Source organism: Rhinopithecus bieti, unplaced genomic scaffold (assembly GCF_001698545.2).
Source record: "Rhinopithecus bieti isolate Rb0 unplaced genomic scaffold, ASM169854v2 scaffold_762, whole genome shotgun sequence".
NCBI lineage: Eukaryota > Metazoa > Chordata > Mammalia > Primates > Cercopithecidae > Rhinopithecus > Rhinopithecus bieti.
Window position 1 is genome coordinate 533030 of NW_016803282.1, and position 15641 is coordinate 548670.

At 31.9% G+C, this 15641-nt stretch overlaps 1 protein-coding gene across 2 annotated transcripts in view; it reads left to right on the top strand.

The window, feature by feature from the left end:
- The window catches only part of FSTL5 (follistatin like 5), a 577539-nt gene that overhangs the window by 447013 nt on the left and 114885 nt on the right, over positions 1-15641 (top strand). For both annotated transcript variants that reach the window (XM_017871750.1, XM_017871745.1), the window contains one exon: positions 6336-6454. In XM_017871750.1, coding sequence (XP_017727239.1) covers positions 6336-6454 — 119 coding nt within the window. The remainder of the gene's footprint in view (positions 1-6335; positions 6455-15641) is intronic.

The following is a 15641-nucleotide window of genomic DNA, read 5'->3' on the forward strand; positions in this document are numbered from 1 at the left end:
GTTTCATATTCAGTAAAATTGCCTTTTTTATTCTTTATAAATATTTATATATCTATTCACACAAAAATATGTTATAGAAACATTTAAAATAAATCATTATTTAGTTGGGCTAACACTGAACCAAAAAAAAATACAAATAGAAATGTAATGAAATTGTACAACAAAGTTAACACATTACATTACACTTCATGATTAGTTTCATAATCTGTAATACAAGGTTTCCAATGTCATCCAGTTGGGGAAAACAGATTTAAAACAGGCCAGCTTAGCTTCCTCAGCCTAAAATTATTTAAAATTTCATTACCCACAAAAGTTTCATTACCACACTGCCAGGGAGGTTGGGAAATACAGAAGAATATACAGCTACTAAGAGTGGTTCAAAAACCTCTGGTATAACTATTTTTTTACAGAAAAAGAATAGAAGACTACAAACTGGGTTCAGTGTATACTGCTTGGGAGATGGGTGCACCAAAATCTCACAAATCACCACTAAAGAACTACTCATGTAATCAAATACCACCTGTTCCACAAAAACCTATGGAACTAAAACAAATAAAACAATTGCTACCTCAAAATAATACTGAAATAATATTTAAAATGAAAAAGGTCAAGATGTGGTGGCTGATACCTTTAATCCTAGCAATTTTGGAAGCCGAAGAGGGAAGATTGCTTGAGGCCAGGAGTTTGAGAATAGCCTAGGCAACATAGCAAAAACCTGTCTCTACAAAAAATTAAAATAAAAAAAGTTAGTCCAGCTTAATGGCTCATGCCTGTAATCACAGCTATTCAGAAGACGGAGGTGGGAGGATCGCCTGAGCTCTGGAGCTCAAGGCTGCAGTGATCACTCCACTGCCCTCTATGCCACCCACACTGCTGTCCAAATTGAGTGACAGAGCAATATCCTGTCTCAAAAATAACAGAGCCTACAAAAGTAATAATACAAAATAAATAAAAGAAAATACTTTTGCAGAATAAGTCTTCTGAATACATGAGATTTAGTCATAGCATTTGTGGGGAGGAAAAGACTATGCTCTCTAATGGCTAGTACATGATACCAGTTAAATTAAATCACAATCAATCAGTTGTTATTTCCACTGACCATTTCACTAACCTGTCTGCTAAAAACTTAAGTCAATCTAAGCTTTCTAAATCATTTTACAATTTTTAAATCAAAAATGTGATCTTGCAAGAGATATCCATTAGCAGCAATATCTATACATGTGCACATGTACATACAGGTATATGATGACATTGGCTTAAATTACATACATGCATGTGTGTAATTCTAAACTCCTTTAGAAGTTAAGGAGATTGTATATTTACTCAAAAGGACTGGTTTTAGATAATATCACTCTGGCCAATATATGTAGTGGTCAGATGGTGCCCACTTCCTGGATTAACAGGGCCTAAAAAAGAGCTTGACACACTCACTCCCAAAAAATTTTTTAGCAAGAATGAAAGGATAATCTAGTCTTGTTATAGTTGAACATAATATAAAGACTTTATTGTGGTGCAATGATATGATTTTGCTCTGTGTACAAAGACAATTTTATCTCCAAAGTCAGGGTATAGTGAATGAGAACATTCATGAACCAAAAATCTATCCGTGCTGAGTTATTCAGTGAGAAATGCAATGCAGACAATCTATTCTTGCCTATATTATTCTTTATCTAAAGAGGGGAGATTTCTTCTATATTTCAAAAATATGCATACCTTTAGGATCACTTGAAAGTAAAAAGGATAATATCCACCAATGAAGGATTTTGTGTAACACCATAATTTCTTGAAACACCTTTGATTGGTTACCAAATCACTACATCATACTTATAACTTCTCATGGACTATAATATGAATGCAAAACTAATGACAATTAAGTCAGAGGAAGAAAAACATCACAATAAAATCTTTTTTATGATGCACATAAACATGCATCCAATAATCAGAAATTAATCAAATTGTATCGCTGAAATAAATTACATGGTATATATCCACTGTATATAATAAGTAGTATAACTATATTTCACAATACAATACTGTTTTTGAGTGGTTCCCATTCCCAAAGGATCGAGATAGGAATGTGCATTGTATCCATTTTTTTCAGTCCATTTCATGTATTTAAGGGTACAACATTGATTAGAAAATCCTCTGGGAAATACTTCTGTCTTGTAAGACTGCAGGAATAATTCTTGCTTATGTCTTTTCTGTGTATAGAAAGAAAAAGCAGAAAAAAAGCTCTTAAGGAACAAACAAATTATGGATAACATCTAGAGTCATTATACTCTGTTAGATTAACAACCCAAAAAAAAGACAAAGTGTTTGTGTCTGCCTTCACTAGAGCCTGAAATAGGAAAAAAAAAAAATGTGCACATGTTCCCCATCTTTACTACGGCTAGAGTAGTGTAGAATCTTTCACTGAAGTTAATAATGTCTGTAATATAATTCACCACAATGCATTCATGAAGAGAGAAGTAATGTTCACCACTACTCAAACTGTTTGAGACTCAGGATCCCTTTACACACTTAAATATTGAGAACTTAAAGACCTTTGTGTTTGGTGGGGGAGGGGGCATTTCCATCTACTAATATTTAGTATTAGAAATGCAAATAGAAAAATTTAAAATATGGATTTATTAACTTGTTAAAATAGCCCTAATAAACCCATTACATGGAGCCATAAATATTATGCATATTATCATTTTAAAGCTACGTTTTCAAAAATCTAAAAGGTAATACATTGTTTACATTTTGCAAATCCTTTAACTTTCTGACTTAATAGAAGATGTTGGGTTCTTATATCTGCTTCTGCATTGAATTGTTGTGATATCTCACATAACATTATACTTCATGTAGCCTGTTGAAAACTAAACCCTACATTTAAAAAATAATAATGCAAGAAAAACTGTGAATGACATCTTAGTAGTATTAGGAAAACAGTTTGGGCTTGGCAGCCTCCCTAAAAGGGCCAAATTTAAGAAATGCTCCACAAGAAAATAAAGTTGATCTAGCTGGCTCAAGGATTCTGGGAAAACAGAACTTAACATTTTATATCATAGAAAATTTAAATAGCATTATGTTCCACAGCATGGGTTTGAGGAGAAATGAGAATAGTTATCAAATTCTGGTTATATACCATGTCACCATTTGCTTTTTTCAGTAGTGTTATAAGGAATAGATCTCTGAAATAAATAAATAAATAAATAAATAAATAAATAAAGTTACCATTTATTTGAAATCTTGCTGTGTGCGAGTTACTCTCCTAAATATTTTACATTTCTCTACCTAATTGAAAGCTTACAACAGCTGCATGACATAGTATAATTATTATCTTTAAATTTGATATGGGGAAATTATCACACAGTCTAATTAACATTCTCACAGTAAAAGCACAAGTGCTAGAGCTATGATTTGTCTCTGATCTGTCTGAATGCGGAGAATGAAATTTCTCATCTCTCTTTGTCTTATTTTCTTATCCCTACACTTGTCAAAAAATATAATATATATAAATTTAGTAGTTATTAAAAATATATACAAATATATTATTTTATTTTTACACATAAAGCTAATGAATGTCCCAAATGAAAATGTGCATACTTGTCTTCAGTTTCCAACATCTCCATCATCAGGTCATTTATATTCCTCTTTGCTGAGGATAATCTTAATAAATTTATATGTGCACAATATCAAAGCAGCAAATTGAAAGAGAAACATATCAGGTCATATGTTCAGATCATAAATTCTGCTGCAACAATTCTAAATAAAACTTTTGAGGAAGAAAATAATGCCTTGCAAAAATGTAAATGGCAAAATATCAAGTCTTGTGAATGAGTCTTATGAAAAGTTTTATTTCACAAACTGAGTTACCAATATATAGGCATTTATTTTATAATTGCTATTTTAATTAATCTAGTTATATTTAGTAATTTGTTGGCATTACTGTTTCATAAGCACTAAGAAGTTATAGTCTCATTGAAAAGAGTCAAATAAAAAAATTAAATCTTAACTAATAGTATCTGTATTTCTTCAGTAACTTTTAACCTGAAAAGTAGTTTATGCTTTGTAAAATGTTCATGTGTAATTCATATTTTAAAAGCAAGAAAATATACTCTAGAACCTGAAAGAGTGATTTGGATGGATTAAGTGGTATTTAGTGGAAAATATAGCTCACAAAATCCACCAGCGCAACAAATCATAGTGGAATCCCACTGACTCTTTTCTGTGTGGAATACGGTAACACAACCTAATAAAAGTATGCATAGCAGTAAGGGAAGGAAATATTCAAGAAACATGACAAACAATCTGGACTTTAAAGTAGCTGTCAGGCCCAAACGCATTCAAATTCATAATTGTTGAATAGTATTTTGGCGAAGTTAAAGAAAGGTAGTCACATTCACTGAAAAATGTTAAGAGCTTAGTAATAAAAATCAAACATAGTATGTAACAGACACAAATGAAAATCAGACACCACATTATGGCTTTGTTACATTTATAAGTTTCAACAACAATATTCAGAAACCAATAATGTTAAATTGATAGTTATTGATTTGTTAGTGTTTGCATGGAGGCGTTGCTGATACAAATGAAAAAGCTTTTGCATAAATACTTATGTGCTTTGTTTCGGCTTTCTCTTTTGTGCATGTAATATTTATATTCCTTTAAACACTACTATGATTATAAATAATAGCTGACTACTAAATTTTATTTTATAAAAAAACGTGATGAGTTGAGTTCTTGCCACTTCTGCTACTGTTCAGGAATATTCCATCCTTATGTATTGCTCTCTGGAATTATAATGAATAATTAATGATTAAAGCTTACATCTATTAAAATAGAAGTACTGAGAATTATTTATAAAATAATAAGATGTATCAAACAACCTGGAGTCATTTAAAGTATATATGTATTATTATAAATAATTTCATGTGCCAAAAGAAAAATTGTATGCAGACTATGTATAAACACGAATGAAGTAATAGTTTAGTTTGTATACATTTTCTCTAAATCTTAGGAATATATGGATACATAGTTATATGGAAAATAAAATAAAATTTAGTAGTCAGCTATTATTTATAATCATAAGTATTTATTCCCTAGAAACACATAAGATGTAAGATGAAATATGACTTAAGTTCAATAAACACATATGTTTTACAAATCAACAAACTTGTTGTGTTTATCAATAGATGGAGAGCTCAGGCTGAACCTTGCAGGAGATCATAATTGGAAAAAATAATAATAATGCTTAGAAAATTATTTTTTATTTAAATAAATTATCTTTCCCTTTACAGATGTTTTTAGAATGTAAACATTGTAAGCAACAATGGTTTGATTTTCCAATCAAGATTTTAACATTATTGTTATCTTTTAAAGAAAACATGCTATCACTGAATTATGTAAGATATAATTATATTGAATAAATTTGACTGTGTAAACCAATACAACAGGTCAAAAGAGCTATATAGGCGAGGACCAGAAAACGAAGGATTGTTAAGAGCTCGGGGCTGACCACATTGGAACAGAGGAGAAGCAGAGGAAACAAAGAGAACAGGTGTTCATGAGTATGCAGAAGTTCCCTGGGCTCAGGCTTTAGTTAACCTACACATGTTTCAAACTAGCCTCCTGCACCCATTTAGACATGGATTTAGAAAGTCGGGGGAGATGAATTTCTGTGATACCACACATCCAGATCTGTAGTGTGAAAAAGAAAAGTGTGATTTAAACATTAAATTAAGATTTTTCAAAGACCTTCATTTGGTTTAAGGTATAGAAATAGACCTCCCAAATTGTCAATGTTAAAACTAATATGTAAGATCTCTATTTAGAATTATTTTGACAAAAATTAGTTTAAGAAAACATTTATTCTACAAAATCTAGCGCATTTGGTCTTTTCTTCCTAAAATCTTTATATGAACTAAACTCCTGCAAAGAAATTAAACTTTTCTTAGTGAACTCTAATAAAAGTAGTAAAATAAATTTGATTCTTCAGAAAGTGCTTTTATTCCTTAATCAACACGTACATTAAGTGGGGAAGGTATCCAACATAATCTATGTATCAAGAGTTTATATCCCTATTTATAATTGCTTTAAACTATGAAACATTTATTTAATTATATTAAAGAAAACACTAAATTGCAGCTCAGGAAGAATGAAGTGTAATGTCTGCGTAACATCACGAAGTGGTGTGGGTATACAGTGAGGGTCCCATATGGTTTGCTTTATTAACGTCACACAACTTCGAAAACTGATCCCCTGATACAGATATGAGAGGCACTGAATTTTGATTGTAAAGGTTTATGATAATTATATTTTGAACATTTAAATGTGTTTTTATTCCTAAGGTCTGGGAATTGGGAACATGTTCTATGTGTTTTATGAAGATGGAATCAAAGTGATACAACCCATAGAATGTGAATTTCAGAGGCACATTAAGCCTAGTGAAAAGCTCCTTGGATTTCAGGCAAGTATCTAAAAAGTTCCTTTGACATTTCATGCAGAAATTTTGTTAAGTAGAATTATATTTTGGAAATATAACAAAACGTATACATATATGAGACTTCTGTTGGAAAAAAATTATGAAACCCATGATATTCGGTGTTATTCTTTTAGGTTTTATATCTGAGGAGGAAAATAATATATTATGTATTCCTAAATATTTGCTTGTAATTAAAATGAAGGTAAGAAAAGCGAAATAACAGGATGAACACGACCTGCAATAGCTTTGCCTGCTCTCCAGTTTAGAATACCTCCTGTATTTATAGGTAATATTTACTTCAAGAAAATAAAAGAAAATAATCTGGTGGGAAGCTGGTGTATATTAGATGCTTTATAAATGTAAAACCATTTTTATTCTTCATCTCATTCTTCATGAGGTCCCAATGGAATGGACAATTCAGATAAATAAGGAAAAATATCAAATGTTTTCAACTCCTCATTTCATCCTACCAGTAGGCAGTGTTGCTGTCATATACTAATACATGGAGACAATAATTTATACCTTAAATCTATGCCCTAGAATGAAAAGAAGGAAAAAAATTATGAGAGGAGATACTATAGGTCAGTTTCCTCCTAGATATTATGTATGACAAACAAATATAGTGTCCTTTCATTTAAAAATATTTCAGCCATAGGCTAAATTACTAAGTAAAATTCTTACCATTTTGGTTAAGTTATAACTTAATTATACATACAAAAAATCTTAAATTGCACATTTTATTTTATTTGTATTTTATTTTATTTTAAGACAGAGTCTTGCTCTGTCACCCAGATTGGAGTGCAATGGTGCAATCTCGGCTCACTGCAACCTCTGCCTCCTGGGTTCAAGCAATTCTCCTGCCTCAGCCTCCCAAGTAGCTGGGATTACAGGCATCTGCCTCCACACCTGGCTAATTTCTGTATTTTTAGTAGAGACGTGGTTTCAACATGTTGGCCAGGCTGATCTTGAACTCTTGACCTCGTGATACACACTCCTTGGCCTTCCAAAGTTCTGGGATTAGAGGCGTGAGCCACTTCACCCGACCCTATTTTTTTTTAATAATCTTACGTTATCGTTATTAAGTCAGTCTTTGAATAAGTTGTGTTTTGTGCATATATGTATGCAATACATAAACACATGAATAAAAACAAATTATTGCTGATAAAAGAAATAATTTAAGCCATGCTCATATTTTACAAAAACATTCTGAATAAGAAATATAGACTAACATGCAGATATAGGTAGTGTGGTGTTCAATATAAATATTATTATTTAGATCAGAACAAAATAATTTTATAGGAGAGTGTTTCTGATTTCTACAGGAATAGCAGTTTTGCAGCTAATAACATATATGTCTTGGCTATATCACAGAATTTGAAACTTCAATTACTAATACTAATAAGATAGGCTGTGAAATTCATACTTTTCATCACAAAACTATCACTTCAGGTATTTGATTTGCAAATTTAGAGACAAAGAATGTTCTTCCTGCACCACATGTGTGCTATTTCAGGGTATCAGTAAATGCTTCATTACTATGTGACTCAAGTCTTAAAGAGCATGCTTTGCTTTCCCAGAACATTTCTTGACAGCTCTGGGTGAGTTAATTTAATAACTTGGAATCTCAAGTTAAAAAAACAAGCTAAAATTTGATGTGACAGTTTTGTAACATGACAGGGCAACAAGGATGTGAGCATTATTTGCCTGAATTTCTCTCTCTTTAAAGCTTTATAATACTCAGATGTCCTCCTAAAACAACTAAAGAAAAACAAGGTAGAATTGTGTATATTTATTTATCTATGCATACACATATTATTTCTCTGTGTATCCAATTAAATATGTGTATTTGTCTATGTATACATATATATGTATATGTATACACATACATAGAGACATAGAGATGTAGGACAAAGCAATGTGATGTATACAGCTCTCTATGTATACATATATATTTATGTATACCTACATAGATAAATATACATAATATATAAGATACAGAGAAAAGTTACATATGCAAACTATGTATAATTTTCTGATAAGAAATTAAATATTAAAGAGGAAATAGAAACCAAATATCAATGATGACAACTTTAACTTATTTTCTTCAACCAATGAACTCTTATTCACAAACATACACCAACAGTGACAAAGCAGGGATAACTAGTTACTAATAACTAATCTGCTATATCAGATTATATCAGTCATAGCCCCTGGAAATCTACAGTCATATTGTGTGTGAGATAAATATTAGAGAATATGAAGTTATTTTAGAAACAATATACTTCTACATAAAACTACATGCAAGGATAGAAAGTTTGCATTCCTATACTATATTAAAAAGTTTATAAATGTTTCTGTACTCTTATGGAAGAGTAATGAAAGGAGTAAAAGAAAAGCATGTTTGCATTTTAAGAAGGGAGAAAACTATCAAATAGTGTTTTGGTTTTGAAAACACTTATAACATTTTTACTGCATTGGATGTTGAAATTAAAATACAGCTCAAAATTTAAGGTGACTAACATTTTGTAAAGCACCAAGAATAATATAAAAAGGGGAAATGTTAAAACTAATTTCTGCTTATGATTTTAAATGCAAAATATATGGAGAAACACTCATGACATAAAAGAAATATATTTCTTATGTAATTATTATATGCCATATATATGAAAAGAGGCTAGAGTAAATTAAATTCCTTTTATATTACTCTGCCATTTTCATTCTTTAATATAAAATAAGCTTAAATAATAGGAATATATATATATACAAATACTGTCATGTACATACAAGTATACAGCAATAGAATGAGAAGTGCATTGATCACGTTATGCTTTGAGAATAAGTGTTGAAGTAAATAATTTTACTTGAAGGTAATATTTTCTACATTTAAAACAAGATAGATGGAAATTTCAGAGTATGGAAGCTATTTGGTGCTACATTCTCTTAAGAATATATTTCTAATTACAAAGTAATTTCATGAGAAATTTGTTGAATATTATGTAATCAGAAAATATTTATCCAGAAAAACAGAATCAATAGGCTCTCCATTTCTATCTCTATCTGTCTCTATCTCTACTGCTACCACTACCTCTACCACTACGTTTCCCTCTATTTCTGTCTTTTGATTTCTATCTCTATCTCTATCTTTTTCTCTATCTATCTCCTATATGTTTTATTTTAAGGAATTGGCTCACACAATTGCAGGTGGGATATGCCAAGTCCAAAATTTGTAGGGTTTGCCAGCCAGAAGGAAATTCAGATAAGAGCTGATGTTGCAGACTTAAGTCCAAAATCTACTGGTCTAACTGTCAGTCTGGAAACTTACACAGGAGTTGAAGTCATAGTCTTGAATCTTAAATTCATGGAGCAGGCTGGAAACTCAAGCAGGATTTCTATGTTGAAGTCTTAAGGTAGAATTCCTTCTTTTTGTAAAAACCTTAGCCTTTGCTCTTAAGTCCTTCAACTGAGTAGATGAGGCCCATAAACATTATGGAGGGTAATCCGTTTACTTAAAGTCAACTAATCATAAATGCTAATCACCTCACAAGCATCTTCACAGCAACATCTAGACCAGTATTTGACCAAACAACTGGACACCATGGTCTAGCCATGCTGACGTATAAATCAACCATCACATCTTCCTGTCTGTTGTAATCAAGGATTAAGTTTGATTAGTGTTTGTGTTCTCAACATGCTCAGTACAATCTCTTACACATGACAGGCCAAGAAACATTTGTTAAATGAATTTAACAAAAATTCCATTGCTTTAAGCCTTAGCTATTCATTGTTTTATGCATTCTCTAAGTTTAAAAATGTATACATCTAATTCTCTCTCCACCTTAATACTTCTCCTTAATTTACAATTGCCATGAAACAATATTCTTCTTTCAATGTGTTTGTGAAAAATGTTTCATAGAGTAATTTATCACTGAATTGTTTCAGAATGACTATAACCTCATGGATCTATTAATTCAGGATCACGTAGTGCTAAGTTCCTGTGTAAATGCACTGTATATGAGTTTTTAGTACCGAAAAAAACACTAATGTGTTTCATTTTAGAAGACAGATTTCTTGAGTGCCCTTGTTGGAAATGAGTCTTTTGGAATCATTTTTTTCCCATGAAAAGGGATTAAATATGAATATAATATTTTTCAAATTCATGGTCACCATTAAGAGAGAGCAGCAGTGTACTTCCCAGTATAACTCATTGATCAATAAAGTTTAGATAAGACCTGATATATTTATAGTATAGAATCAAATCTCTCAGAAAATGGTGTTGTGCTTGCTGCAAACAAAAACTCAATTTTGGTGTAATGTCAGATTACGTTAGGTTTCAGGTTTTGATGGTGAGTTGATGAGAATATATACAACAGACTTTTAGTTATTTTTCGTCTTTTTTCCATCTTGTTATGTAGCTTTATTAGATACAATTATTTCCATATTTATCCCAGTTGTACACATGATTTCATCATGTCACCTAGAGTATGAACTTCAAGCAAATAGAATTCTATTTCAGACTTATGGATTCAGGACTCAAATTGAAAAGGAATTTGGAAAATGTTAAAATACAGGCTCAAAACAAGCTTTCCCAAGATCACCACCTTGGTTACTCTTCTGGTTTTCTACTATGGTTCCATCCTTATCTATCACTCTTTTATTCTTTGACACTTTTTCATTCAGTCACCTTCTTTGCTTGTTACAGATCTAGCTGCTGCTCTTCACATATGCCATGGTATTACTTATTATTTAATGGATCCTAAAATAAGTTTAAAGAAAACCGTGTGTCTTATTATGCATATATCTTATATTGTGGAACCTGAAAGATCTATTACTGATTTGTTTTTGTTGTTGTTTTGTTTTGTTGAAACAAGGTCTCACTCTTTCACCCATGTTGGTGTGCAGTGGTGCATTCATAGCTCACCGCAGTCTTGAGTTCCTGGGCTCAAGGGATCCTTCTACCTCAGCCTCGTGGGTAGCTGAAATCACAAGTGCACACCACTGAATCTGATTAATTAATTTCAATTTTTTGTAGAGACGGGGCCTCACAAGGTTGCCCAGGCTAGTCTCTAATTCCTGGGCTCAAGAGATTCTCCTGACTTAACCTCTGAAGCTCTAGGATTACAGCCATGAGCCATCTCAGCCAGCCTATACCTGGTTTTAATGCTAACTTAAATTATACTGAACTGTAGAACTGAACTCATTATACTTTATACAGGGAGTCTGATGTAAGTCTCCTCTAAAATGTCTGTTATCCAGGTTTGGAGTTTCCACAAGCCAAAATTATTTTACCTTTATAAACTACTGTTACCAGTCCGTTAGAAAAGATTTCTTGCATAGGAACAGGTTGTTTGTAATGTCCAGAATACTTATGTTTCAAGAAATTGAAACTGGGATTAAAAATTGGAAAGCTCAATGGTCCACATTTCTTTCTCTACTGTTGTTGACCTTTATCTCAAGCAAAGCAATCTTCAGGGTGTTCATCAGTTCCCTTGCTCTGTTTCTAGTCCAGTTATACTTCTGCAAACTTGGTCCTCAAAAACAGTCGTTTGAAATACCAGCCTCTTTACATGATGCAGACAATTCATTTCCCCGTGAAGCCCGGGAGTAACCTTTTGAATACAACACCACCATCTTTCAGAAGCGGAATCAAAATGTTTCCCCACTTATTTATTTTTTTTTTTTCCTCAGGGCGTCTCTTTTCAAACGTGGCTTAATTTACAGAGAGTTACAGAATGGTAGCAATGTGAGCTTTCGTCCCTTTGTGGTTACAATGATATCCTGCACAGAGCTTCCTGAAGAGAGGAATGTAAACTATTTCTAACTATTCCTTAGAAGATTATTCTGTAGATTTAAAAAGAAATGAATTTAAGAAATCAGTGCTTGACATCGTAAATGTAAAGAGGTCTTATAAAGCTTCCTTAATAATCACACTGTTTTATAATTCTCACTTTGTGTTTCTGATAAGCTTTAATATGTAAACTTAAAATTGGGGAGAACAACAGTGGAAAGCTCATAAATGTAATGGAGTTGTATAGCATTATTAAGTGGGCCAAGCAGCATATGAAGTCCTTTCAAGAGATTATCGCTAACAATTTGCCAAGGTATTTGGATGAATGTGATCAGAATGATGTGTGTCTCAGACAATCCATCGACAACATTTTTATATGACGAATAAGGACTCACTTACACGCATGTAAAAGTGCCTTCCACACACTTTACAAATAAACGTGTTTAAGTTTATTTAGATTTTTCAATAGAAACTTCTTAAAGGTAAAATTGAAGATTTTGACAGAAAAAAATATTGATACAAATATATTTAAACATCAAAACCTTTTACTTGAGATTTACAAAATCACACAAATCTATCATATTAGATGTGTCTTAAAGAATACTTAGTCTTTTCATCTAAGATTTATTTTAACACAAAAAAAGTACTTATTTTTTCCAGGTAATTTTCATGGCAAATATAAAATAAAACAAAATATTTTATTATAAAATACAATATATTATTCCTCCATGTTTCCCTATGTCTAGTGCCAGCTAGATCAATTGCTACATTTAATCATTAAAAAAGGTAGTTAGCGATGGTATTTCTTAAATTATCAATATTAAATATTGTCTGTTGGTGTTCTTCTATGAAAGACAATAATTTTGCTTATACAATTCTAATAAATTTTTTCTTCCTAAATATATTGAAAATTATATAATTATTTTGCATACTCATGGGTTAGATTTACAATTTAATGATTAAATCTTTAGCTTTTATTTTTCTCAACATTTCTAAAAATTTTCATTTAACTATAAGTTTCTGAATACTGGCTTCATTTCTCATTGTTTACTTTTGATATTTCAACAATAGTTCTCACAATTTCAATTTAACAGTGAAGACATCCATTTCTTTAAATTTTTTTTCCATATTTTAAAAAAGTTACAAATATCAGTTTGGAGGTGGTGAGGGAAGGAAAGCATACTACGGGAAACTGTGTTTCAATTTTATTTTACTAAATGTTTCTATTGGTAAATATTAAAAATTAACTCTTCAGTATTTAAAAATACATTTACATTTCTCTATGTACTATATAATTATTTTATATACCATGTTGTCTGCATGGAAATTAAGAAAGAACTATATAATAAGAATTACAATGAAAATAGCTTAAACTTCAAAATTATCATTCATATTTTAAGTATGTAAGCTGCCAACTTATTGCTCATTATAACTTGCTTTTTTCTATCTTAGTCATTTATTTTCAAAATGTTGTTGATCCAATTTTAGAGGACATATCATGGGTTGCTTGGCAAATTAATGGCATAGTCAATATTTCATCTAGAACTTGCCAAGCAAAAGCATAGTTGCGCCATGAGCTATGCTGTCCACCTATTTTTTTAATTTTAGAAAACAACAGAATTAAAGTAGCTGCTGTTCTCATGTAAACACATATTACATATATATGCATATATATATGTTAACAGAAAGGTGTACTAGAAGTTATGTTCTGGCTATATTTTAAAATAAATATTTCATAGTATGCCTCTACAGTCGTTTATAGATGAGATCTAAATTTGACCCATTTAATATTGACTTCCAAATTATCACTCATGCATGGAGGTTTGTTTACTTGTTTATCCGTATTTGGAATTTGCTTTGTGTCAAGCATTGTGATAGGCAGGGGAGAAAAAATAATAATATAACAGATACATAAATTTTAAGCACACTCAAGTGTAATGGTTGCTCTTATAGACAGATGTACACTGAGGGCACAAAAAGAGAAATAATACTACTGAATTTCTCCTAATTTAAATATTTTTCAAAAGATCAGGAAACTAGACTGTCTTAAAGATATAGAAGGGTAAAAGGGAGATGAAATTGGTATGTGGCTGCATATTGTATAATCCTATTATAAATCTCATTTGTATAGCTTTAAAGAAAATTTAACATAAAACACATTTCAAGGGTGCAACTACTGCTGGAATGGGGAATGGGATCTATTTGTTGGCTGTCTCTTTCTCTCTTTTTTTCTTTTTTGAGACAGTCTCACTCTGCTGCCCAGGCTGGATTTCAGTGGCGTGTTCTTGACTCACTGCAACCTCCGCCTCCCGGGTTCAAGCCAATCTCCTGCCTCAGCCTCCGCAGTAGCTGGGATTATAATCGCATGCCACCACGCCCAGCTAATTTTTGTATTTTTAGTAAAAACGAGGTTTCATCATGTTGACCAGGCTGGTCTTGAAGTCCTGACCTCAGGTGATTTGCCCACCTCAGTTTCCCAAAGTGCTGGGATTACAGGCATGAGCCACCACGCCCGGCCTGTTGGCTCTCTCCTAAGTGTTGTTGCTTCCATCCTGAAAAAGAAGCAATCAGCTCTATCCCATCTCTATTTTAAAGTGAAAAATTAATTCCTTATGATAGGAGCAAAGGAGAAAGATTACATGTTTAAAAATGTATATATCTAGTATCATTTACATTCAAAACTTAACTCTGTAATCTGTGATTTTCACTAAACAGTAGCTAATGTAATTTCACAAAAGATATCTAATAGCCGATAGCTCCCTTTTGAACTTACTTGAAAAATTAAAAGATAGGATTAAATAATAGCATACTGATTATATAATCTGTATATATTTCTAAGGATTTACACTGAACTAAATCACCGGGTCAGGTTTTGTGAATTCTCAATATTGTTTTCAAGTTGTTACTCTGAAGAATTTTCCTAAAATGGATAATGTGACCTGGAATCCTATTTAAATTTTCAGTAAAAAAAAGAGCCCAGATAAAATGTAATATTTTATAAATATGATAATAAATTTATAGTTATAAATGTAATGGACAAAGATAATGTGCTTTTTATTTCTATGTTTTCATCTCAAATGAAGGTAGGTACAGAGCCAAGGTCTTTAAGTAAATGATGCTTTTTAAAAAACAAATCTTTTGGCCAGGCGCAGTGGCTCATGCCTATAATCCCAGCACTTTGGGAAGCCGAGGCAGGCGGATCACGAGGTCAGGAGATCGATACCATCCTGACTAACACGGTGAAACCCCATCTCTACTAAAAATACAAAAATTTAGCCAGGTGTGGTGGCGGGCACCTGTAGTCCCAGCTACTCGGGAGGCTGAGGCAGAAGAATGGCGTGAACCTGGGAGGCAGAGCTTGCGGTGAGCCGAGATCGCGCCACTAGG